Source organism: Dermochelys coriacea, chromosome 2, assembly GCF_009764565.3.
Source record: "Dermochelys coriacea isolate rDerCor1 chromosome 2, rDerCor1.pri.v4, whole genome shotgun sequence".
In the NCBI taxonomy this organism is placed as follows: Eukaryota; Metazoa; Chordata; order Testudines; family Dermochelyidae; genus Dermochelys; species Dermochelys coriacea.
The window spans coordinates 93,873,256-93,901,116 of record NC_050069.1 but is presented as its reverse complement, the minus strand read 5'-3'; the positions used below and the strand labels follow the sequence as shown (position 1 = coordinate 93,901,116).

Below are 27,861 nucleotides of genomic sequence, written 5' to 3'. Positions count from 1 at the left end.
ATTAAAGGGAGATAAGTCTGCACCTACTGATGGCATATAGTGATAATTTTTAAAAATATAGTGGTGGGCCCAAATGTTGCTCACTTACATGAGAATTTTCACAGATGTCATTAGGACTGATAACACAAACAAGCAGGAATCCTCTCAGACGCTTAAAACGAGTTCCCCTACATACTCTTCTGGTTTCAGATCAACCTAAAATTGTTCATTTGAGTAAGGGTTTATGCACTGTTCCTGAACATCTTACAAGGTCTGTTGCTGCAACTGTATAAAATCTGACTATCGAGGCACCATCATTTCATGACTCATTCGGCCAAAATCTATATCGAAGCAAGGGAGTGGAGTGAATTTTTTCTGTTTGATGTGGGTGTCTCCATTATTTCTGTTAAAAGTATCACTTTCGAGCAAGAAGATGGCCTCCACTACTTCTTTCACAAAGGTGTTTTTTTAGGGGGAGAAGAAAAGACAGCAACATTGCAGGATTGACTGGGGGTCAAGGAGCAAAGAGCAGCTCTAGTTTAATCCAATGTCAGCTCTCTTTTGCCTTGTTTTATGATTTGGTAATATAAGTGTTCTGTAAACAGTGCTGTCATGATTTCAATCTGCCAAACGCATTCATTCTATGTCTGCTTAGAGTGTAATTAAACCTTCTTTTCCCAGGGCAAAGCAGAGTCCCCTAGAATAATAGTGGGGACAGTAACTCCATTTATGACAATGTTATTTGGTAGGAAAGTGTCCCAGCCTGTGCTATGAGTAGTGTCCAGTTTTGGGCCCTATACGAAGGATGTGAAAAAATTGGAACAAGACCAGTGGAGGGCTGGAGCACATGATTTATGAGGAGTGGCTGAGGGAACTGGGATTATTTAGTCTGCAGAAGAGAACAATGAGGGGGTGAATTTGATAGGTGCTTTCAACTTCCTGAAAGGGGGTTCCAAAGAGGATGGATCTAGACTGTTCTCAGTGATAGCAGATGATAGAATGAGAAGAAATGGTCTCAAGTTGCAGTGGGAGAGGTTTAGGTTGGCTATTAGGAAAAACCTTTCACTAGGAGGGTGGGGAAGCACTGGAATGGGTTACCTAGGGAGGTGGTGGAATCTCCTTCCTTAGAGGTTTTTTTAAGGTCAGGCTTGACAAAGCCCTGGCTGGGATGATTTAGTTGGTGTTGGTCCTGCTTTGAGCAGGGGGTTGGACTAGATGACCTCCTGAGTTCCCTTCCAAGCCTGATATTCTATGATTCTACAGATCTTTGGGGCACAGGATAAAGTGCTATGGCCACGCTTTGTTTTATTAAAAATTAAATTTTCCCTTTGACTGCTTTGAACAGTGTAATTGCTGGTCATAATTATGGACTTTTAAAAAAAAATAACTGCAGGCCAGCTGTTTTCCTACTCATGCATTTAAAAAACAGACTCAGCAATGATATAACACTATCATTGCAATGCACATTCACTGGATTAAGAACTGGCTATCTGACATATCTCAAAATTAGTCATCAATAAAGCAGCAACAGTGACTGACAGTATTTCTAGTGGGATACAACCAGGTTTGGTAGTAGACCTGCCCGTAGTAGTCAGTGAGCTGGAAGTAAATATAAAAGCACTGCTGATAAAAGTTGTGGATAACACAAAGAAGTGTAAGTAATGATGAGGCGAGGGCACTCAGAGCTACCTAGAGCACTTGGTAAGCTAGGCACATTGTTTGAATGTCTTTTTTTTTAAAAAGCCAAATGCAAGGTTATACATCTGGGAACACATAATGCAGGCCATACCTATGAATGGCAGAGGCAGAGACTATCATGGAAAGCAGTGAGTGGATCTAGAGGTCATAGTAGACAAGCAACAATGTGCGCACCCAGGATTATGCTGTGGCAAACAGGACTAATGAAATCCATGAATGTAGAAGTAGAGGAGTAGTGAACAGGTGTAGGAAAGTCATTTTTACCTTCCTGTATGGTGTTAGTGAAACAGATGCTAGAATACTTCGGAAAAATTTGAGATCTATTTTCCTGGTATGGGGGCATCACATCAGTTGACCTGTTTGCTACAAAAGACAAGACTGTTGGTCTCGGTTTGGCTTCAGTGCTGGCTGATTGACCAATGCTTTTCTATTGAAATGGAGATAAGGCCTACTATATACCTTTCCCCTAATTCCATTGATCCTGCAAGTCATCTTCAAAGTAAGCAGGATCAGACCAAGATTATACTAATTACCTGGACTTGGTCAAAGCTAGTCAGAACTTTGCAGCTTCTCAGTGGAACTTCTACAGCCTCGCCCAGATCAGCTCTCACAGCATCATGGGTTGGTCCTACACCCAGGCCCCCAACAGCCTAGACTCATCAAATAGGGCCACCTTTAGCTAAGCGGAAGCATTTTTCTACTTTCTACTTCCACTTCCCCTCAAGAGACTCAGCCTATGAGAGTGAGTAGCAAGGGTGTTTTGGAATAGTTCCAGTGTCTGAAATTGTCTGGCCTTTTCTTCGGTTCCCTGAAGGGTGACCTGGCATCCATTTCTGCCATTCTCCCCCTTGTTTATGAGAGAACAGTGTTTCTTAAGGGACCTACTCACCTGTATCCACCTGCAAAAGCATCAGTTCCACTTCGGGAGCTTAATAGTGTTAGCTGCTTTCATGGATCATCCAGTTGAACTTTTTGGCTACTTGCGCCTAGTTATAGTTTTTCTCAGAAAATGACCTTTCCTATTGTCATCACATCTTGGCATTTTTTAAGGACAAGGTAGTTTTGAGGCCTCACCCAAAGTTTTTAAATTAAGTGGTGTCGGCTTCCACTTCAATCAGACAATGTACCCACCCCTCTTCTTTCTGAAAATGCAGGCTGGTCAGCAAGAAGAGTGTTTACATACCTTGGATTAAGAAGAGCATTGCCTGTTCATGTAGACATGGTTAAGTCATTTAGCCTTGATTTTATGCGGGTAGGCTGATGGGCCAGGCAGGCTTTAGATCAGTGATTCTCAATCTATTTACCATTGTGGGCCGCATATGCAGCTCCCTCTTATGTGGGCTGCATCCACGCAATACATATACTACCTGTATGGCCCTGAGGATGTCACATGGGCTGCAACTGTGTTCTGATTGGGCCACAAGCAGCCCATGGATTTAGAACCACTGCTCCAGATGGATCATATCCTTTATTACTGCTGCTTAGGGTTTGGCCAACACACCTCCTCTGCCATGTCTTTCTGCACCCTTGAAGAGCGCTCAAGCAACGTATATAGATTTTCTGAATGATGTACTTATCCTGTACATTTGCAGGGCTGCTACTTGCCATGGCATAATGATGACTGAATGGAACAGCTTCAAGGGAAGATGCAAACTTTGGCAAGATCATAGTTCAGTCACTTTTTAAATAACCTCCAAGTCCCATTGCCTACAATGCTGCTTGTGACTCACCTGAATGCAATATACATCTGCATCCATTCAAAGGAAAAACAGTTACTTACCTGTATTGTAACTGTTGTCTGCATCCACATGTCACAAATACCCCACCCTCCGTCCCCTCTTGGAGGCCATGCTGGGGTGAAGGGGAAACAGGGTGGTGCTACCTTATAGACCCTTTGGAGGGGCCAAAGGCGATGCACAGTGTGTGCACTGCCCTGATGGCTACTGCAGCAGAAACTATTTCTGGCTCGGGCACACACGCACTGGAGTGGAATACTCATCTGCACCCACAGCTTAAAGAACAGCAGCTACAATACAGGTAAGTGACCATTTTATATACACACCCCAAAGGCCTAGTGACCCACCTGCATGCAACACCAGTTAGACACATTAACTCAAGTATGGCTTTGCAGTGTGGATGCTCACACCCAGATTAGGCTAACCCAGGTGCCAAACACTTGCATTAACTGCAGTGAAGATCTACTACTCCAAAGCTTCTAATGTGAGAGAGAGTTCAGTGGTGCTCAGCATTTCAGAAATGCAGGTCATTTATTGAGATGTCTAACTCAAAGCAACCATGCCTGACATAGTGGCTTAAATAGACATAATAAATCTTGGGAAAGGAAGGGTGCCAGTGGCTCTTAAGCAAAAAAAATGCAAACAATAGTTGCAGTAAAATGTTATGGAGGCCCTGAAGGAAAAATACATTGTAATTACTAGATCCAGATTACAGATAATAGTTATAAGGAATTAATCATAACTGGTAAAAGGTTAAGTAAAATACTGGTACAGATGGTCTTTTTTCTTTGGCTTCCAACTACTGCAACGATAATGCTGATATCTCTCCTGTTTTGTGTTCTCCTCCTCCTTCCCCTTCCCTCCCCATTTCATTTTCATTTATTTCACTAGCTCAGTGCAGCTGCTGTAGCTGTTGTTGCTTATTTTATACCGAAATTAACTTCCTTTCTTCTCAAATGGCATTGATTTCATCTCCCTACTATTGAAACCTGAAAGTGAACATGCAGATCATATTATTCGGGCTAAAGAACTGATGCTGTATTTTATATTTTTGTGTGCTCTTTTCTTTGGCCACAGGTATTTATTTGAATCACTTTATAGCATCTGTACCTGCATTCTTTCAGACACCTTTTGTAAAAATAAAAATGTTATAATCCAGTTTCAGTGGTGTTTCATTATTATTGGCAATATTAGGAGCTGATGCATTCGTTTTGATGAGCTATATTTACAACTAGTACAAACAGGAAACAGACTTACATTACAGACACCTAGCAGCTGCCTTCTTAGCTCAGTATCCCCAAAACAGATAACTGATTTTAATTGCTTGTTTAGTGTAAGAAAGGGTGGAAAAATTAATATTCCTTGAAAAAAACAAAAAAAAAGGCTTGCCTCCATTGGGATGTTAAAGCCTGACAAGTTGCAGCACACTGGTTCATGTTTAATCAAGTTGATCTTGTTTTTAAAACGCCTAAACTAACATTTCTTTGTGCAAGATCATTACAAACACATCATTTGATAGCCCACTTTAGCAGAGGCTAACTCTTAAGGCTAGAACTCCAGAGCAAGAAGTGATTTTGGCAGCTCAATCTAAGAATGTGAATGTCGTTGGAGGGTCCTCCCTTCTGCCTCTATTAAAAAAATTGTTTATCAAGGCACCAGCAGTGGCTGGGGGAAAAAATCCAGCCTTTGATTCATCTTCACCAAGGAAGCAATAATTTTAGTGATCATCTAAATAGAGAAGCCGTATTAAATAGATAAAGTGTATTAAGGAGGGAAAAGCCAGAGCAAGGCCATATATAAATATATAATTGATATTACATCACTGAAAGCCAGTCATGTTTGCACAGGGTGCTAAAAACCATTTTATAAAAGGCTCTTGCTTGTTATCATGTGAACTTTTAAGTATTTAAAACCTTGTATTTTATTAAAAGAAAACAAAAAAAGCCTATTCCTTCTACTTCTCATTTTTCATCGCCCAGATTATTGGTCACTGAGGTGCAGCCTTTAAATGCAGTAGAATCCCCTTCAGCTTGATAGAGAGTATGCAAGTTTTTTTTCCTTTTGTAACTTCTCTGTCAAGTTTGTTCAGTGTTCTAGTCAAAACAAGTTTTCTGATTGTCTGTGTCTCCTCGGGGGGGTTCAGCTTAGAAAATCAAGCTGTATTCTTCCTCATACATCATTTACTGTCAGCAACAATAATAATTACAGAATCATAATTATCCCCTGGCAATTATCTGGCTGTTTTGATGACGACGATCTTCTAAGTAGAAAGAATACATCTTGATTTCATAAGCCTGCAGGGCAGTATGTAACATTAAACATGTTTTTTATTCTGATGAGTTGATTGGACAATCATAGGGGAGAAAATGTACAGGCAACACAGAGTCATTTTGGGAAAATGAGGTTTCTTTGCTTTTTTTCAGGCACAAAGAATTCCAGAGGAAGATTAATGAAAGATTTTTCATAGTTTATTTATGCAGTTGCTTCCTAAGAGAACAGGAAAGGAAGGAAACTTATAGAGCAGAGATAATTTTATAGCGTAATCGTACTGAAGAGACCCAATGCTGAGAGCTGTTGAACACTGTCAGCTCCCATTGATTTTTGGCACTCAGCATGTGGTAGGATCCAGCCCCATACTCTAGTATACCACCAATGCACTGTGTAACACTCATTTAGGATGTCTCGTCCTCAAACAGGCAGGTGTTTAAAACATTCAAGCTAACACAATCATAATAATAAAATACACATTGTGGCCATGCCATTATTGCTTTAATTCTTAAGGAGAAGCTTTCAAGCATCTTGTTTTGTCTCCTTTACTGATAACTTCAAAACTTAAACTATAGTCCGGGTTAGTCAGGAGTAGAAAGATTTACTTCTTGACATGGTTTACATTAGAGAATCAGTGCAAATTAAGACAGGACGCAAACTATGCATGAAGTAGACCACTACAGTTTTGTACAGGAAGTAGCTTGTGAGAACTGTATGTTGTCACTACTACAGTACTTCCTAGAAATATAGGTTCTTTCTGCAGTTAGTGTCTGGGATGCTGCATTTAGGCATATACATTTACACGTACCTGCATAATGAGTGTCACGCACACAGGCACTCTGTACATAACTAACTAAATTGCTGGTGCATAAACACGTACATTATGGGTGCATAGTTCATTCACAAAAGTGTAAAGTTCTATCATTGATGAGCACATTATTTTGTCAACACTACTGTCAGTTGGTGAATATTTACATACCTAATGACCCTTCCCTTTTGCAGTATAATTTTGCAGGAGATCAAAAGTTGCTTTTGAGATATGGCTATATCTGACATTATTTTCTTATGTATAGGCATAGCATGGTATACATAGAATATACAAGATTATTTAGAACATTATTTTTTCTTTTTTGTAAAGGATAACTTCATAATTCACTCATGGCTTTATCACTCATATATAGTTCTGAATATGTATAAATACATCACTCAGTGAGACTTCAACTGCTGCATGTCACCTATATTGTACCAGTGACTGCTAAAAAACAACAACACATATTTAGGCTTAGTGTAATTATCTCAGCCTTTCATTTACAGGATATATGGGCCAAAGTAACCAGATTTACTTCACACATAAATAATCCATGAGGTGTCATGGGATACCTTTCAGATTATAGATGATTTCAGTGTGCTGAAGAAGAATATCCAAGTGATCTTCTGAGAGACCCTTCCTGTCCTGCAGGTGAAGGAAGAGAAGGCAGAAGAGTCTGGAAGTGCACTGCTGGCTGAAGTCTAGAGTGAAGGAAACTGGCTTCTCCTTTCTCCCAAAGCAGGATTAGCAAGAGCAATCCTTTTTTGAATCAACCTCATGGTTCATTTGGCTTGATTACATGCAGTATTGAATAGGTGATTTGATATATAAACCCATTGATTAAATCTCAGTTACTACCTTGTATTGTTCTATTTGTAGTTAAAAGTCAGTAGTTTAGTCAGGGTTATGTTTGCTCAATTTTACATTTACTTGCTTGTTCTTTTAATAAAATCCATTAACAAGTACAAAGAACTGGTTTATTTTTTCAAATTGCAACATGGGTCAAGTCACTCGGAGGGCAAAGGTAATCTAGTCAATATAGTTAAGAGCCACTTGGCTCAGGGTCTCAATTCCTACCTATATCTTCACGATTTTTATCAGTGATCTAAAAGAAAATAGAATTATCACAGACAGAGTTTGCAGATAAATGGTCAAATGTAAAGTCATGTATAAGAACAAGGAGCAGGGACCCAAAGACTAAGATGTTTTCTTGCCTACCTTGTCTTATAGGCCTAACCCAGTAGGCCTGCTCTAAACACATCTAAAACTACACAGATGATGGAGGAGGAGGAGCCACCACCCTTACAACCTTTAGTTGAGTGGTTAGAGCACACACCCAGGATATAGGAGAGCCTGGTTCAATTTCCCCCCAATGTGGGTCTTCCCCCCTCAGGAGAGTGCCCTGACCACTAGGCTATGCGGTATTCTGGGGTGGGTGTCTCAGTCGCTCTTGGTGAAGCTATTCCACTTTGTATAAATACTTAAATATTAGAGCAGGGGCCCTGGAACCTGGGCCTCCCATGTCCCAGGTGAGTGCCCTAGTCGCCGAGCTGTAGTCACACACTCTCTCTGGCCCAATGTGTATTTAATTATTTATACACAGTGGTACAGCTCCAGCAGGAGAGAGTGCGCAAGACCGCCCCAGAACAGCCTGTATCCCTGGGGTCTGGGCAAGACTGCACTTCAAGTTCCTGATCCACATCAGGCAGACAGGGGCTTTAAACTCATTTCCCCTATAATCTTAAGGGAGTGCTCTAACCACTGGGCTAAAGGTCATCAGGGCAGGTGGCACCTCCTCCTCGTTTTTCTTGAAAAAGGGCTGACCTGGCTTAGACACCTAACTCCAGGAGAGGGTTTACATCTGTGAACATGGAGAGGAGGGAGGTGCCAGAGTTAGCCACCTAAATCCCTTGGAGGGACAGGAGTTAATCCACATCCCTCAGAGCATTTCCTACTGGTAACTGAGATGGCTCCCCACTCAGCTTACTGGCTTCTAAGAATCCCATTTTTAGGCACCCAACTGTCCTCATGCATTGTGAAGGAAGTCTGCATCCTGCGATGCCTAAGTTCCCCTTATGAGTCCCCGCCAACAATGTGGGCCGTACTTACAGGATAAGTGACTATATCCTGGAAAGTCGTGACTCTACAAAGGACTTGTGGGAGGGAAAGGTAATAATGGTGGATTGCTGTGGCCAAAAGGGCTAATGTGACCCTTACATGTGTAAACAGGGAAATATCAAGTAGGAGTAGGGAGGTTAAATTACCTCTGGTTTTGTCACTGGTGCAACCATTACTGGAATACTGTGTCCAGTTCTGGTGTCCCCAGTTCCAGAAGGGTGTTGATAAATTGGTGAAGGTTCAGAGAAGAGCCCTGAGAATATTAACGGCTAGGGAAACATACACTGTGATCAAGTCACCTCAAGTCTTCTCTTTCAGCCAGACAGATGTAGCTCCTTAAATCTATTCTCTGTAAGGCATAAGTGCCTACATAGGGAACAGAAATTTGGTAATAAAGAGCTCTTCAATCAAACAGAGAAAGGCATAACAAGATCCAATGGCTGGAAATTGAAGCTAGACAAATTCAGACTGGAAATAAGGTGCATATTTTTAACAGTGAGGGTAATTAACCACTGGAACAACTTACCTAGGGCTGTGGTGGATTTTCTATCACTGGAAATTTTTTAATCACGTTTAGATGTTTTTCAGAAAGATCTGGTTCCAATAGGAATTGCTTCAGGGAAGTCCTCTTGTCTGTGTTATAAAAGAAGCCAGACTGGATGATTCCCAATAGTCCCATCTGGCTTTATAATGACGGTCTAAGTAGGGCCTTAACAAAAAGATTCTCTTCAGCACATTGACAAAAATCCCCTCCCCATCAACATGGACTGAGCTGTAAAGTTGTATAGATCTAGGCAAATTGAAAAGCATTGGTAATGCTCAGACTATAGTCATATAATAACCAGCCCCTGACATTTTTCTGCTGCTCTAGACCCAATCAAAGTGCTATACACATCAAAATCTTTCCCTTTTAAAGAGTATTTAAACTTAATATGGACTAATAACTTTGCCACTGCTGAGTAAAGCAAACCTGGGTCAGTTACAGACTGCTACTATAACCACATAGGTGCACGCACACATACACACGTAATAAGGTTGAGCAAAATCCACACCACTGTGAAAAGTAGGCTTATTTTTCCTAAGTGCTTCCTTTTCTGCGGGGTAAAATGTAGGTCAAGCTGTCTGAAACTACCTCTATGGCACACTGAGAGCTAGATTAAATGAGAATTTTCTACTCACTACACTGCCAATCAGTGCAGTGTCTGGAAATGTTAATTTAATCTGGCGTGAGCTGGAGTTGGCATTCAGGGAAGCTTCTGGAGCTCCAGGGCGGAGCTTAGCCTTCTGTTAGGAAAACACCGTTTTCTCTCAATAAGATGTGTCTACATCCTGGCTGCTTGCCTAATATCCTGGGAATCTCAGTGGGAGAAAGAAAACCAGTGCAGTACAAGGCAGCAACTTCTCTGCGGTACAGTGATTTTTACGGTAGTAACACAACGAGGCAAGCAGTCTAATAGTTAAAGAATAGGGGACTCAGCGTCAGGAGGATGTGGAGGTCTGTTCCTAGCATTGCAGATGCCTCTGTGACCTGCCATGCCCTACCTCTGCCTGTCTCCCCAGCTGTAAAAGAGAAACCAGCACCTACTGTGCTGTGAGGTGGAGTTAATTCGGAAAGTGCTTTGAGATCCGTGAATGGAAACTGTTATGGGTACAACATCTTAGTATTCGACTGATGCATCATATGGAACGTGTATCTTCCATGGGCCATCTTCACCTGTCCTTCCCCTCCCCCCCCCCACACTAATGATAAGCGAATCTGCTCCATTTTAAATAGTAGGTGCATTCTCTGGGCTCCTGGCAGTGTGGTCTTCAGTTGGGCATAGTCTGGCCACCATTGAATACAACTGGTGAAGACAGTAGCCTGAAATGGACCCATTGGCTGAAGCAATCATTTGGCTGGCAGACTGGAGAAGATTTGATGGGCGGATTTAACCTAATAAAATAAAAATCATGCAAGTATTTATAATGCCCAGAGCTAGAGTTCTTTAAAACTGGCACAATAGGAGCCACAAGAAAAGAGGGCTGTTGTAAAAGTGCAAATGGGCTTGTATTAGGAGAGGATTCAACAGCATTTTAATTACAACTCACTCAAAGCACAACAGATCAAAACTGTAATAATGAGTGAGGACTAATTAATTTGTGTTTACGTAATGCCATCTCATTATAAACTGATCTTTGGAAGAAAAGGGTTTAGAATGTTAAAAATACGATGGTTATAATGTGGATCAATACAACTGGGAGCCTGAAAGCAAGACCTGAAGGTTTTACAAGACTGTGGCAGATACTGTATTCATGATACTGTAGCATGAAAGCACTCCTATTGCTATGAGACAGACCGTTTATAGCTGGTTTGGGATAGCAATCCATAGACAAAAATATGAAACCACAAACCAAATGTCATATGATAAAACAAATATAATTATATTTAAAAACAGATTAATTAAATTACAGTTTCCAGAGAGTGCTTGACTCAATGGGTAGAACAGGAGCAGAGGCTCAGAGATTTGGAGCACTTCGAAAAAACTATATTTCAGCTGCAGGGGAACTGCCTCTGTACTCCCCTTCTCTATGGCCCACTCCAGGAGTGCCCAATCAGGTCTCAGGTCTCCAGCCATCACCTGTCTCTGGGCAGGGACGCTTGTCCCACACCCATCTGACTGGAGGGGTTTTAAGAATGCACAGCTCCCTGCCAGCCACTGTGATATCCCCAGCCAGTCTGTGTGTTGCACTTTCTCCCCAAGCGCTATGAACAGTCTGTTGCCAGTAGTATCTGTTACCATGGAGCTGTGATAACTCCCCTCCCCATCCCCTGGAGAGGCAAACAATCCCTGAATCCACAGTGCTATAAAAGCTTAATACAATATGGTCTCCAAAGCTATTGCATGTGGTTACAATATCTGTCACGGTGAGGAACTACCTTATTTTTTTTCAGTTGCATCTTTGAATTGAACTGGTACGACAGGAATTGAAACGCTGGCGGTTAACATACTGAGGGAGCCAGAGAAAAAGGAAAAATGGTAGTGAATTAGTAATTGTTGTTTGTCAATAAGCATATACTCAAGGTTTAAATAATCAAGTCATTTGAACGCATGACCAGATATACCACAGTATAGAGTAGCAAATATATCTCTCCATTGGCTCTTCCTCTATTTTAGAACAGAAATCAAAGTCCTGGTCCCTATGTACAAAGCCCTTAATGGAGTGAAACCTGGCTGCCTCATCCTCCACAGGAAGAGAGAAAAAAACCAAGGTTTAGGCTGACAGGATCTGAGCAGCACGGCATTCTAAGCACCCACAATCCAGCAATGAAACTAAGTTGGAAGATCTCAAACTCCAGCAAGCCTGAGTTCAGATCAAAATGTGGGATACAACTTTTCCCCAGGAATAATGTTAAATAAAAAGCTCACCGTGTAACACTTGTGCCTTGAAACCTGAAATAAAGAGAACAGCCTATGTTTGGGGGGTTTTTCATTCTTCATAATTTTGTTTGACTCTTCAGCACCAAGGTGAAAGGCACCTTAAAATACCATTGATGGGCACATTTCAAGCTATCTTGTTAAGACTTGCAAGACTCATAAAGATTTTCAAGGATCATTTCAGCTGATCTCTTTTGAGCCCAGTCTATCCCCTCCTCCTGCCACCTTCCTCCATCTTGTGACAAGATTGATTTAATTTAAATCAATGGACTAAGAGGATCCGTGTTTTTCCAGGACAAATGAATTGTATCCTGTAAATTAGTTTTTTACTCAACCTTTTTAACTCTGGGGTTTGCGGAATATAGTATTTACTATACTGGATCAGACCACAGGTTCATCAATCCTGGTATCATGCCCCAAGCAATGGCCAATAACTAATCCTTCAGATGAGACCCCCATTAAAAAGAAAGTCTAGGTAGTTTAAATGAAGAGATTATCTGTCCTTATAAGGGGTTCCTTTTAGTACTTCACTTCTTTAGAATTTAAGAACCAACTAATTCAATTTTCCAAGATTCCCTAATAATCAGGAGTCAGAAATAATCCGTTTCCTAGGACAGTCATTAATTTTGGGAGGAAAAAAAGGTGGATATGTTTGGTTGAGCAAAGGCTGCCATAGTGGATCAGTTTGATGTTACCCCCTTTCACTTTACTCCCTTGGTTTGAGGAGAAAATAAATTCATCAGGAGACGAATGTTATTTCATGATTTTTAATAATTTTGTGCTATGGTTTGACCAGAGCATATTAAGAACAAGCATAAAATCTGTATTTAAAACTAACAACAGCAATTAGAGCAACATCTTTCTTTAAAAGTATTGCAATAACAGACCTTAGGTCTAAAAACTAGGACATCACCATTTGCTCAATTAAAAGAGGCAGATACACAACAGATGAAATCTTCTTCTCCTGTATATAACTGGGAGTTATGTTGGAAAATAAGCAACAGGTTGATTGTGTTAAAGGAAAATAAAAAAGTCTTTAAAGCAAGCCAGGTTTGTCACAGCTTCACATAAACAGCTACTGAGAAGTTCCAATACAGTTGTAAAAAGACTTTTTCTTTTAATAGACCTGTTTTTACAACAATAAAATTTAAATGAAGGATTAAATATTGTGGATAGTGCTGTACATATTTCGGAATAACTTGAAACAAAATGGACAAAAATCCAGACAGACTTGTTGAAAAATGTGATCCTGAAAGCCATAAAGTTAGAATCACAAAAAAAAAACCCAAAAAACATACAGCAATAAAGCATATTAAGCTGTAAAATAATAACTAGCAATAAACAATAAAAATGGTCAAAGCTCTGAAAACAGGCATTAATCCGATGATAAATTCTAGGTATAATAGCTTGATCAATGTACACACCATCATGAAACACTCTGACACAGAGGCACTAGATTGTTGAGAGCCACAAAAGACAAATTTCTTGGCAATGCTTAGCAAGCCTTTGTACTGCGAGTAAAGAAATGGTAGTTTTGTTAAAGGATATTAAGCTGAATGAGTTTTGTGTTTTATTTTTGCTGTCCAGCAGTAAGATGCCTTGGACTCTCATAACTTAGGATCATAGTTCTTTTTAAATCATAGATGCCTGCTGCACGTTGTAGTAAATGGGAAGTGTGAACACAGAGCTATGGTTACACTTCATAGATTTTCTAATCTTTTCACTGCAGCTTCAAAGGAGATTAGTTTTAAGGGAGACATCATCTTGTTTGGTCCACTCAGTATGCAAGGTTTGCGATTGTAAATCATACTCTAGGCTTCCCCTGCACAAGGTTTACTTTGTAAATGTTCTTCATAGTCGAAATTTTTTTCCAGACACACACGTTCTACTGCAGTGCAAATAGAAATGTGGAAATGGCCAGCAAGACCTATTTGCAAAACTTTGTGCCTGATAAACAATGAACAAGTTAACAAACAAAAAACATAAAGTATGCAGATTCAGATATGTTACCTGCTTACTGGCTAGCACAGCACAATATACAGAAAGGGATGGACAGAGCTACTTGCAAGGGCATGAGGAGGAACTGGCCACAAAATCTACACAGTTCTTTAAAACAAAACAAAACAACCATGATCACTAGTCAGGTACGGGACTTCTGTGATGGTTTCTTTAAAAGATATTTAGAGACAAATGGATAGCTGAAGTTTCAGGTCAATAGAGAGAGAAGCCATGATAGGCCAATATAAGGACAAAGTAAATTCTTGAGTGCTATGGACCTGATCCAAAGCCCATTGAAATCAATGGGAGTCTTACCATTGTCTTCAGCTGGCTTTAGATGACGCCCCCTGAGTTTTAGTGTAGCATTTAGCTAGGTATCTGAAAATCAACAAAAAAGCCACCTCAAACATATTCCAATACATTGCTATGTTATGCTTGTGGTTAAAGCCTGACAAGTATAAAAAAGTAGCCGTTCGTTAATGGATTATTCAGTCTTTGACAGTTAACTTTTATATCGTCTACCTTCCCGGACTATTTAAAACAAGCAGTTTAGAAAAATAAGTTCCCTATCTGCAATTCTAAACTCAAACTTTGTGTTTGTTTTCCTGAGGTATTCGCTTTACCTAACAAGCCACGCCAAGAGTGCACATGGACAATGAAAAGTGTGGAAAGACTGGAGGAGCAAACTGTCGAGAGGGCCTTGCCATGCACAACAAAGCGCCGGCCAAACTACAAAAGGCTTTTCTTGCTCGTCAGCCTTAAAAATAAACTGATTCCCATCCCATCCTCAAAATCAAAAGCTTAGGTCTTGTCTACATGAAAAATGGTTTGCCATACAGATATAACCATATCAGCAAACCCTCCTAGTGTAGACGAAGGTTATGCTGGCAAAAGCTTATATCAATTTCCTGAAAGACAAAATGTATACCAGCAAAAGGCCTTTTATGCCTTTATAACTGTGTCTACACTTGGGCTTTTGCTGGTATAAAATGTCATAAAAAATAAAATAAGTCACACGCCGAATAGACATCATTATATTTGCAAAAGTTTTAAGTGTAGACCTGGCTTTACACCACTGCTCACTGGGCTTGGATGTGTTTAGGCCTTGTCTGTACTCAGTATTAGCCCCAGTTCAGCTATCACTGGTCCAGCAGTGCTGCAAACCTCAGTGTGAACAAGGAAAGTTGAATATTGAATCACTTCAATATGCTCTCCTTTCAATCAGGGGTAAGATCAAACAGCGTAAATTACAGCTTTCCTTGTCTATTATACCTGAGGTTTGTACCACTGCAGCTACATTGATTGCTGAATCCTGAATGCAGACAAGCCTTCACAGTATAGAATGGGAGGGTTGTGTATCATATATAGGTGCAACACAAGGACTGTTTTTGTTTTTGAAAAACTCTGTTGGCCTACTTTTGATATTTGCAGGGTCAGTTTCCATCCAAGTCTCAATTTAGACAAGGCCCATACAGTGTTATAGGGTTTGGATAAAAAGGTTCTAGGCTTTTAACTCATTTTTAGGTAAATAAGGTAACTGAGGGTATAAATAAAATATCTGCTGGAGAAGAAGTAGCTAATACTGGTTCAGCTCAGCAAAAACAAGATGACAAAAAAGAAGAGAAGTATCTAGTTGAAAAGTTAAAGCTGTGAAGGTTTGTTTGTTTTGTTTTTCTTTTTCCTTTAAGTGACACACACAAAAAGAATGATCTTCAGCACAAAGATGCATCAAACAACCAGTTGCTATATACAAGCTGGTCAAAAGTGATTTGTTCAAACTCTGCTTTTCCCTTATGATATTATATTGATATTTAATAGGAAAATAAAATACATAGACTTTTTGTCATTTGTATGCATACATTTGCAAATTCTCTTACAAAAGAGGACCTAGCACGTAAGTAGGCATTCACAAATTGGATGCCATTTTTTGTGTTAAAATTGGTATCATCTATACATTATCTTACAGTATTAACAATGTCTTTTTTTGTTTGTTTGTTCTACCCATTGGGTAGGATATGTGCATAATATGTTCAAGTTATATACAGCACCTTACAAATAAAACTCAGAAGAAGAGACAGACAACTGAAGAAGCACCATTTTAAGTGAGGCACAACAAAGGTGGGAGCATAGGACTTGAGCCAAAGTCCACTGAAATCAATAGGAGTCTTTCCATTGACTTCAATGAGCTTCAGATCCGGCCCCTAGAGTGCAAGCGGATTCCTATCTGCTCAGACCTGAACATGAGGCCCCTCAGTTGCTTACAAACTGCTAACATGCAAACCTCCTCAAAATTATATCTAATATATATGTATATATTTATTTATTAATACCCCTACCACAGCAGACGGACAAGCACAAACTGAAGAGAGAAAGAATGAAGAAAAAGACAGCCTTGTCACCCACGAGATCTGAACACATACCGCGGGGTATCAGAAAACTCACATACCAACCCATTTAAAGCAGCAGCAATTTAGCAAAGAAATGAGACACAGTCATCTCTGGCAGTAAATCACACGCAGGGCGGGGTTTCTTGGAGGAGGGGACGGGGAAGTATTTTTGTTTGTTTCTCTCCATTTTAAACACAAAAAGGTAAAATATTTTAGCATTAAAGCGATGCTAGCTTTGCTTGTATTTATTCTAAAGATGTAACACAAAATATGCCAAGGCAGAAGTACAGCCAGAAGGAGAGTTTTTGACATTTTCAGTACAAACCAAGCTCAACCTTCCCTGCTTTGCTTTGGGAGCAGAGAAATGTAGAGTGCATGATTGCAAATGAGGTGTTAGTGGCCTTTAAATGTATTAAAGCAAAATATTTGTGGCTGATTTACAAAGCATTAATCGGCTTCTACATTTTGTATTGATGCTATTTACTATTTGGATAAAGCACTTCATCTATACGGAGCCTTGCTTACACATGGAAGGGTTTGCTCAACTGCTGGAAATGGCCCACTACTTGATCATCACTACAAAAGGTCCCCCTTCTCCTCCCCACCCTCCCACCCCTCCCCCCCGCTCTCCTGCTGGTAATATCTCACCTTAAGTGATCACTCTCGTTACAGTGTGTATGGTAACACCCATTGTTTCATGTTCTCTTTGTATATAAATCTCCCCACTGTATGCATCCGATGAAGTGAGCTGTAGCTCACGAAAGCTTACGCTCAAATAAATTTGTTAGTCTCTAAGGCGCCACAAGTACTCCTTTTCTTTTTGCGAATACCGATATACTGGCAAATCCCCAGTGGTGGAGATGCAACTTATACCAGTTCCCCGAATGGAGTATGCTAGACTAGCAAAAGGACTTTTGTGCCATTTGTTTAACTGTATGTACATTTGGGCTTTTGCCGACATACCTACGTTAGTCAAGGGGGTGGGGATCACATCCCGAGCAACACTGCTATGCCAGCAAAACTGCTAAGTCCAGACCAGGCCTGACCCAACATTCGTAGGTGGGCCTTGGTCTGGATTTTAAAGTGGGACCCCATAACGAGAAGTGTAAATTGTAATTTAAAAAGGAAACGTAGCAAGTAAAGAGAAATTAAAACAAAACTCTGAAAGTTGAAATGATGTAACTCAGACAAATCCCCACAAGGGTTTTTTACATGTGAAATGCTGCTATAAGGGCCTCTATAGATGTTAAACAATTCTATGACAGTTCCTCCTTGGGAGAGGGAGGGGGTTAAAACAAAAGTGAGACATCTGGAGTTAGTTTTGGGGCATGTGTGTTCCCCTGAACACAATGGAAAAGGCCAACCATATTTCACAAGATTCTTATAACAACCCTTAAATGAAACAGAAAACAAAAGTAACCTAAAGCAAAGCTTCATCTGAGCCAACTCTCAAACGTGGGTCCCTTGTTAGTACCACATAGGCTTATTAGAGACGATGTGCTTCTGTAGTTCTAAAAATCTGTTTCACTGCAGTACCTCAGTACAAGCGGTCTCCTGCAGGGCAGTCCCCAAGATATGAGGACTGCTGTCAAAAGCATCCTAAAGAGGAGAGCTGTTGGATGGAAGATGCACCAGTGCCCCATGTCAGAGTTGGGAACCTGAGCAACTGGTTGAAGCAGGGTACTGTACATTATTCAAAGGGCAAGGGAAGAGAGCAGGTGCTCCTCACACTTTCAACCTTTTGTGTGGTTACCTGTCACTGCCCAGGCATGTAACAGAGCCATGTTCAACAGCAGGATTCAAAATAGTTTACTATAGCAGTAAAGAGACATTTTAAACTGACTTATGACATAAAATAAACCCATGCAGCATCCCTGGAAGTTGGTTATAGAATAATAACTAATATCTGGATAACTAGAACAGATAGAGAGAAGGTGTGCACGTTTGTGTTGGCAAACACACACACACACACACACACACACACACACACACACACACACAATGGTCACGTATGGCATGAGTCCCGGGCAGGGCAGCTATGAGAGTTTCTGGGAAAATCCCAAATATCCAAATCCCAATTAATCCTTTTGAACACAACAGCAGGTGTTTTGTTTATTCCTCCTGCTTAAAAGATTTTTAAGAACAATTTTAGAGTGTGTGTATTTTGATTGGCACTATTTTCTTGTAGTCCTTGCCTGTAAAGCCAGGTTGCCTTAGTTACCATGAGTGTGCAGGCCTCAGAGTCAGAGACATGTTAGTTATAAAACATTTTTAAAACCTTCAAACATTTCTCACAAATGCAAGTGTCAGTTTTAAGGTTCAAGGACGCACTCTCTGTCAGGGCTAGAAATGAATGCTTCCTACAGGAGAACACTAGAAAGCCTGCACTTTGAGTTCTTCACTGGGCTAAAGCTTTTTTCCTAGTGAATTGTGCTATTCTTGCAGCAGTGTAATTTCAATCCCCGTTTTCACCCAAGCCACAGTTATGGGAAAAATTTTAGTGGCAGGCTCTTTTTCATTTGACACTAGTAGTATTGAGATTTGGAACATCAGAAGTAGCTCCAACTGGGATGGATTAGTGGGCAGAATGAAAATGAGGACAAAGGTGCAAAATAAATGCAATTAATTGCACGGTTCCAATTAATTCCATGGTTGAAGAAACAAAAAGAAAAGAAGTTATTCTGTTGATAATGACTGCATACATAGAACGTGTGCGTGTTTTCTCACATACAGAGAGTGAACAACAGTATGGTAAAATGTTATCAGCATGAGTTTGAGTTAGATGCATTGCTCATGAATGACAAAGCCATGAGTAGGGTGTATGGAAATCATCCCAAACTAATGATGACCAAACCTTCCTATCACATCACAGTATCATGTATTCTCTATATGCCATACATCTTACAGAAATGCTATCTTAAAAATACTTGAGAGAGCTTTTAACATCTTTATTGGGACTATTTTTCATCTCTCATTCATACCTTAAAGTCAGGTGCCTCACATACCAGGAGGCCAACTGCGCCGTGCTCAGAAGGAGCCAGGAAAACCTCTAAAAATAGGCTTGAGAGATTTTTCTGTAATTCCAGGGCTAGAAGTAAGTGATATGTATCCCACTGGGAAGTTTGTAATCCCCTCTTCCTTTCCTAGCCCTGTAAGACCACCAGGCAACGTACACTGAAGATTAGACATTTTTCTAACTAGAAAAGCTGACACCAGTCCAACAGCTGAAACTTGTCCAGCCTGGGCCTTGGAACAGGATAATTTTGAGGAGGAATTCTACATTTGAGGTGGAGAGAGGAGGAGGAGGAGGGAATATCTATTTCTGACAGATTACTTTTTTTAAAGTAACAGCTGTTTGAAGTTGCTCAGAAATATGGAGTATTTGAATAAATCTTGGGGATGATAGGTTATTGGGCAGAGGGCAAGTAAGGCAGTCAGAGGATAAAAACCTCTACATATGTGGTATATTTGTGTGTATTTTATATATAATATACGTACATGGACACACACACAAAAATGAACCATGTATGTGGAGTTTTACCCATGTGATAATCTGTACAACATATATCAATTTAATAGTTTGGCAGAATGGCATAATGGCAGAATCCACCTCAGAGATTACTAACATTCATTAAGATATAATCAGAATGAAGTCTAAAAATCGCTTTTTGCAGAGTTGAGAAAATGTGTTACTTCTTCTGCAGCGTTTGTAACCCTAGTTCAAGGAAACCTAACAGACCACTTTGGTAGGTGTTTTCTTCTGTATGTGGATGCATCACATCTATCAATGTAAATGGGAGTTATACCAACACACTGGGACACTAGGTGGAAAGATGGTAAAGAGTTATCCTCAAAGAAGATACGTTCCCAAGAGGTGGCTTTGAAGTCAGTAGATGTGGCCTTAATGAGATCTGCAGAGCAGTGGGACAGCTTGTATTCAAACTGGTCCAATGCCCAGGACTGTTCACCTGCCCTTCTCCTGGCCCAGTGGTTCCCTGACAGAATGACAATTGATTTCCATTTGTTCTCTGACCTAGATGCCTCAGGGCTGAATAATCCTGATCTAGGCAACAACATATTTCTGCTCACCTTTAATAGCAACAAACTCACTGAAGTGACTTAAATTGTGGATACTGCCTCTGGCCTAAACCCACAGGTCGTCTGTAAATTCCTAATTCCAAGATGTATTACTCCCAGAAACTATAAAAGGCAAGAGCTATAATCGACAGACAGCTAGTCAGTCATCCCATAAACATCTGTGCTAGGGTCTGTGCTAAATCCAGTCTCCTACTTCTCCCCTCAAATATAGCTACATAAATAAAAAGGGTTCACTTTGCATTACCAGGGACAATTCAGATTCTGATCAGTTATAAATGGGGCTGTCTGTTCAGAATATAGTTATTCCAATAGTCATCAAGCTAGAATAGTACAAAGTCACCTCACTAAGGAAGTTATCTATACAGAGACCCATAAAATGAACACACACATGCATACACACACGCTGTTTTGGCATTAAAACTCTGCATAGATCAAAGATTCACTTCAGTAATCAATGTTTCAATCAAGCCCTGTAGTATGTAGAAGTCACACAGAAATCCAATCTCCAGCAATCGGAACAGGTGCTGTACAGTACAGTACTTTTCTGCAGTGCATTTGATGCACTTGTTGGTTGCTGCTGTTAACAAAGCACTAGGCTTAAGACCATAGAAAAAGTGAGACCTTACAGTGAAAATTCTACTACATATATATATTAGGAATATTACAACTAAGACTCTAAAGATTCTTTTTTTCTTTTAAAGTCCATTTCCAAAATGCATTTTAAGTGCATGTTGTGCTATTTCTGTGTGCTCTTGAAGTCACTATTGTTCAATTGACTTCCAAATCTTACATTAGCTTCGGCACAGAAGCTAACCATGGAAAGAAAGCAAAACCCTAAGCAACATTCGTCAGGCAGACACATATCTTCCAATTACTTTAAGACCAGAATTACAAAAATAGGGCCAGATCCTACACACACACACGCACGTGAGTAATCTTTACCCATGTGCCTAGCCCCATTGGGCTCAATGGGATTATGTGCATGAGTAAGGATTTGTGGGATCAGGCCCATACGAAAAGGCTAATGGCTTATAGTGAGATTAACCAGGGCTACCAAGTCACTTCTAATGGCTTTCTAATGCCGCAGAAACCATTGCCAATATCACTAGCACTGTAAAAAGTATCACATGTGTTGCAGAAACTGATATGGGTATGGTTACTGATGTTCATTTGCGTAAACAGGATTAGCGTAAAATTCTCCAGTACAGAATTTAAATAGAAATTGGACAGTAAATGCACAAGAAAGAGTCACATATTTTAACTGCATTCTGGGGGGGATGGGACAGAACCACCTTGCATTTTTAAACAATTTATTGCATAATGTCAGGATATGTGACTAAATATAGGCTACACTGAAGACAACATCTCTAAAACCTTAAGTATTAACGATACTGCATTGTGAAAAGGAGGAAAGAAATTACAGTGCTTTGTTAATAATTAATATAAATTAGTATATCTGGGATTTTGTTTTACTTTTAATGAAACAAATGGCCTAAACTGTATAATAACCTAAGTGATGTGAAATGCTGGAATTTCATGTTTGCTTACTTCCATCCAAAAGTCTCCAAGACACTTCATTGATGTACTGTTATTTTAATGCAAATTACTGCAAAGATAATAACGTTAAGTGTCCCTGTATTGCCTGATTATGTAAATCAATAGGTGTTAGGCTAAATTCAACAATCCCCTTTCAGTGACAAATACCAGATGGGGCAAACTCCTCCAGATTACTCCTGGGGTCTAATCATTATTCCACAGGTTTTGAAAAGACAACATATAGAAGAACTTCACGTAAAACAGTTCCCTCATATATATATTTTTTAAAACATTAAGATAGTGCAACTTTTTAAAACACATTTTTCACAACACAAATTAACTCCTTGCATTCATCTAATTTCTCAACTTTACACCTTGGCACACAAAACAGGAATTTTGATTCATATAAAAAAAATTCCACACCTTGGGAGAAAAAAGCAAACTGGCCGATTCTTCCCCCATTTACCTAGCAAAACTTTCTTCTCATTTTCTTTTTTCTGCCATTCAGTTAATATAAAACAGGCTGTACAAGCCTAATTTCTGTGCTAAGTTTCCTTTTAGAATTAAATAATTCAAATAGTTTATTTAAAAAAAATAATATATATTTTCCCTCAAAACACTGCTCATGGCCAAACTGAATGGAAGTTTGTATTATCTCAATCCACTTTGCATGCAATTCCTCTGAAATGAATCAGAACGAACTGGTTTGCACGTTTGGTTTTACTACATTGTACCACGTGTAACTTAACAACATTGTGCACAGGAATGTGGGAATTTTCCTCCACATTCCTGTTTGATTCTCTTGTCTTCAGTTCAAGTGCACCTGGGAAAATAACTTAGACAAGGTTTCCTGGTTTCCTGTCTTTGCCTTTAATAGGGACTATTGTGCTCTCTGAATTGTTCTGCTGAAACTGAAGTCTGCTCCCCCTCTGTGATGAAGGAGGCGCATTATTGTGCTGGTGATGGAAAAAAGAGGAGCCTGGGTAATTACCCATGACCTCACTGTATGTTGGGGGTGGTCCTTCCATCCTTCCATTACTGCTATAGTTGGTTGCACTTATGCCCGAATTGCTGCTTGGTGGGCATGGGCCCCCATTGTATGTTGAAATGTCTATCAAGTCACTGTCAAAAATGGTTCTGTTGGGTGGTGCCCTGACAGACTCTCGATTGAGTTCCATCTGCTGTTCTGGGTCCCGGAGCTGCAGCGTGCATGGCCCTTGGTATGGTGGTGGCTCTTCTCCATCAGAGAGGGAGATGGTTGGAGGAAGGTCAATCTCGTGCTGCATGTAAGGGTAGGTTGGCTGGAAGCGACTGAAACGGTCCCGCTGCATGAATGATGGAGCGGTAAACCTGTCCCTGGACCTTGGGGCATACATGATCTGAAAAGGTAAGAGGGAGCTGTGAATCCACGTCCAAGCATCATCCAGCAAAACATTATGGGTATTAACTATTTATCAAGGGCAAACAAAGAGAAAATGGTCATTGCCTCAGGGAGTTGACAAGTTAGCTCAGACACAGATTAAACAAGTCAGATGCACACAGTCACAGGCATGATTGCAGCTCATGGAGACATACCCAAGATAGCTTTAATTTAGCTAGTTTGGGCACCAGAGCAATGAAACTTCAGCAGCACTTGCTGCAGCACAGACTATACAAGCCTGCCCAGAGCCCTGGATAATTACTTGTGCTGCTAGCCTGCGCTGAAACTCATACTGCTGCAGCTTCACTATTCTGGTACCTGAGATAGCTAGACCAAAGCTAGCCTGTAGGCAAGTCAACCAAACAATGTTTTTTGAGGGAGCGGAAATATATGTTAGAAGCAGTAAAGCAAATCATTGAAGGTTACCAAGAAATTTAACATTACCTCTGAAGCACCTTGTCGTGACACTGAGCTGTCTGAAGGCCACAAGCACCCTTCCTAGCAGGAGAAAGAAAACAGAGGAGAATATTAACTTCTTGCATAATTTTTATTTCAACTTAAGAGAACTTTTCAGAACAATCAGCTTTTATTAGTTGGTTACATTCGTCAAAAGAAGCATTATTAAAAAGTAACCTATTACTTCTTCTACTGTTGAAATCTGAACCCAGAACTCAGCCAAAAACACAGAGAGCAAACATAAGTGTGACATTCAACCTAAACCATATTTAAAATTTACTTTTTTCCATTGAGTACAAGCTTGCACATTCGCCTGTTTTCCTTGAATTTCATGACTTTCCTTACCTTTCTTGCAATACTATGGGCTACTGCACAAGGCTCAAATGGTCCCCAACAGAATCTAACATTCATGATCTCATTGGTTAGTCTTTCTTTGTCTCTCCACATACACACTTCCCCCGTGAAATAATATTCTGAGGATCTCTTTGGCCAACCCAAGGGTATGGTAGTGTACAATTATGACCATTCAGGGTAAGCAAGGTTTAACCCACCAATTTCCATTCCTCAATCCCTATCATCAGCCATCTCCCTGCTAAGGATTTTCTTTCTTATGCTACTAACACATTTTTGACACTTTAGAACATTAAGGGCAGAATGAAAGCACAAACGAAAAATAAGAAAATGTCAATAAGGGAAAAGAACTTAAGGTATATTATTTCATTACATTTTTCTTTTCAGAGCAGCAATAACTACCTTAATGGCTTTATTTTACTTGAAACTATCACAGCTGAAAGGAATACAGCTTTTAGATAAATCCAAAAGGGACAAGAGAAGTTGTAAAGCACAGAAATTCAATTGAAATGTGGCAAAATAAAAATGTTATTTCTACGAAGTAATTGGCTTTGCTGAAGCATCTCAGTTATGATAACTTTCTTGGAACTAAGTCAAGTTCTGTCATTATACAAATATAAGAAATGCCAGTAACAGGAAAAAGCCATTTGTCCCTTTTGGGTTTATTGTAAATTTCACCTTCCTGCTTTTTCACCATGCCCCTCAATCCTTCTCTATGTAGAAATCCCTGGAGCTCATTGACATACTCTCTTTTTCAGTTCATTCCCTGGTAATTTACGGCACTTTTATTGACTTTGCAGGAGCTGTTCTGCGTCAGTTTCCCATTGCTCATTTTGAGCCTTTTCCAATGTGAGAAATGTGTACCTGCTTTCCTAATCCCTACAAGAAAGAAAGAAAGAAAGAAAGAAAGAAAGAAAGAAAGAAAGAAAGAAAGAAAGAAAGAAAGAAAAAGAGCGAGCACTGGCAGATAGTTTGAATAGTGAGGTGGAACTGTGTCAGGGAGGAAGGGGTAAGACAAGGATAATCTCCTGGGCTAGCACACAGCACTGAGTCATGTTCCTTCTACATCCAGGGCTGAATAAGGGCTTATCTACAGGGGAAGTTATACCAGTATAAGGTAAGGTATGAATTTACACTGGTATAACTATAGTGGTTTAACTCCCTGGATGGACATTCTTACTATAGAATAAGAGTGGCTTTTTCCACTTTAGCATATATCGTTTTGCAAGCATTTTAAGCCAAATTGGAAAAGTCCACTCTTATCCAGAATAAGAGTGCCCATGCAGTGCAGGAAATTATACTATATAACTTGTACTAATTTATCTACACCAATATAATTATACTGATATGAGTTTTCCATGTAGACAAGCCCTAAGGCTAATCACATGGATGCAGGGAGAAAGTGAGAAGGATGTTAGTAAATTTGCACTGCAATCCGCAGCTATTCCATGTGGAGAAGCAGAAAGAGATATGCTGCCCCACAAGAACAATTAGAAACAAATTTTGTGACATTGAACAAACAAAATGCAAAAAAGGAGGAAAGGTGCCAAAATGGAAAAAGGGGAAGAGAACGAAAAAAGTGAAAAAGATAGAAATGTGAATGGGGGAGGGGAGGGAAAATAAGAGAGAGAGAAAAGACAAGAGAGAAATAAATGGTACAATAAATAAATAAAGGTGTACAGTCTTCTTTATAATTTTATTAGATTTTATATATTTGAAAGATATTGTAAGGTTTTGCAAACAAAAATCTTTTGTATTTAATATCAAGCACTGAATGCTTCTCACCCCTCTTATTAAGTACACTTCAGTTTGTTAGGTTCTTGCTCTTACTGTGGAGGATGAGGGGTTGGATACGGATTTCCTAAATTAATTAAACTTTTTTTTAGTTTAAAATGTAGGGCTTAATATACTTACATGCATTGCTGCATCAGGGACTCAGATGCCATAAAAGTTGTTTGTGCTTTTTTCCCTCACTCTAAAAAGAAAATCTTATCTCCATTATGAAAGGAGGCATGTATTTGGCCAAAGACAGTTCTGGCTGCACAGGTATCTGATACCAAGTTAGATCTTTTTAGCCACTTCGCCATCCTTGAAATTATTTAATGTATCAAAAGGGAACATGTTAAAGAAGTTTTTCCTTATACTCTCCTTACCACCATACTTGTGGATTTCACCTGATAGCCAGCAGTTGAAGAGTACAGGCGAGTTCTCACTCTCAGCTACCGGCTGCCAGCCAGAGATCTCCCTTACCTCCTTTCCTGGAATCTGAAGTTGCATCATTTAAAATAAGATAAAGATTTTATAGTATTGTATTTGTAGTCTCTCACTCTCTCTCGCTATTTCTCTATCAATCAATATATTGAGATATAGTAATTCAATACTAAAAAAAAAAATCTGTGGCTCTTAACTTATTTTCACTCATCAGTTGATCACTAGGTATAAACAATAACTACTTTCCCTTACAGAATAATTCACAAGTTATTTTTTTTTAAATAAAGGAGTTGTGATTTTTAGACTTAAATAAAGCAGTGGATGCCTCTCAGTCCTGGCACCAGCTCCTGCTACTCCACCAGCCAAGACCCCGCTCCATGTTGCTGGCCAGGGGTGGGAAGGGTTAGCTATAAGAAGTTTGCCTCCAGAGGGACTGCCTCCTGGCTCAGTTCTTTTACCATGTGTTGCTAGGCTGGGCTATGGCATTTGTGACTCTTAGGATGTTGTGGGGTTTGAATATTCTAACTGAAGGGATGGTGTTTAATGATGTCTTTAAAAGATGTGGGTTCTACATTAACGATCATGCTATCAAGGCATAGCTAGGAGTGTATGCTCCCTTAAGTTTTTCTCCCTAGTATGGTAAACGATGGGCATTGCTGAATTGGGCTTCAAGATCTATAATTAGGAAGAACAATCTCAGAGCCTACATTTGATTCTTTTCAAAGAGTATTAGATTTTGGGATGGAAGATGATATGTCTCTTCATGCTCAACTAATAATTAAAAAATATTAGAAGTAAAAACTTTAGCATTCCAGCTAGGTCTTCTCATGGGTATATTCCTGCTTTTGGTAATAATTTATGGAGAGAAGCTTTAGATTTAGGTCTTGAAAGAATAATGGCAGTTGATAAAGCTTATTGTATTCAAACTAAAAGGTCTAAAAGTAAAGATAATAGTCAAGGTTTAGAGCTTGGGATATTGCATATGCTTCATACAATAATTTCCTTGTTTTGTATTTCACAAAGAGATTGATCAGGCAGGTGACTTTTCAAGGCCATTTTTACATATTTTGTTTCCTGATGCCTCCAAAGTCACCCAGCTTCCTCAGTTTAAAGTCAACAAATCAACAAATAGGGAGAGGAGGGGAGGAATTTGTTGGAAGAGGTGCAATGGCTTCAATATTTTGTAATTAAACCAAGGTAAATTAGAAGCACAAAATTATGATTAATAAAAATTCAGAGACTACAATGAGGCAAAAATATCTGACTGGCTCCACATTTCAAAAAGGAATATTTCTAGTGAGACTGAAGAAAAACTCCCTTTAAACGCATCGACATTCTAAATCAATTGCATCAAATCCTCTGTCACTTTGGGAACTTCTGA

At 39.7% G+C, this 27,861-nt stretch overlaps 1 protein-coding gene across 3 annotated transcripts in view; it reads right to left on the bottom strand.

Moving 5' to 3' along the window:
* Positions 1–12,774: 12,774 nt before the first annotated feature.
* Positions 12,775–27,861, bottom strand: part of LDLRAD4 (low density lipoprotein receptor class A domain containing 4) — a 436,148-nt gene continuing 421,061 nt past the window's right edge. For all 3 annotated transcript variants that reach the window (XM_038392209.2, XM_038392210.2, XM_038392211.2), the window contains 2 exons: positions 23,907–23,960; positions 12,775–23,421 (listed from right to left, as the gene is read on the bottom strand). In XM_038392209.2, the coding sequence (XP_038248137.1) occupies positions 22,879–23,421; positions 23,907–23,960 (597 nt within the window). In that variant the 3' untranslated portion in view covers positions 12,775–22,878. The remainder of the gene's footprint in view (positions 23,422–23,906; positions 23,961–27,861) is intronic.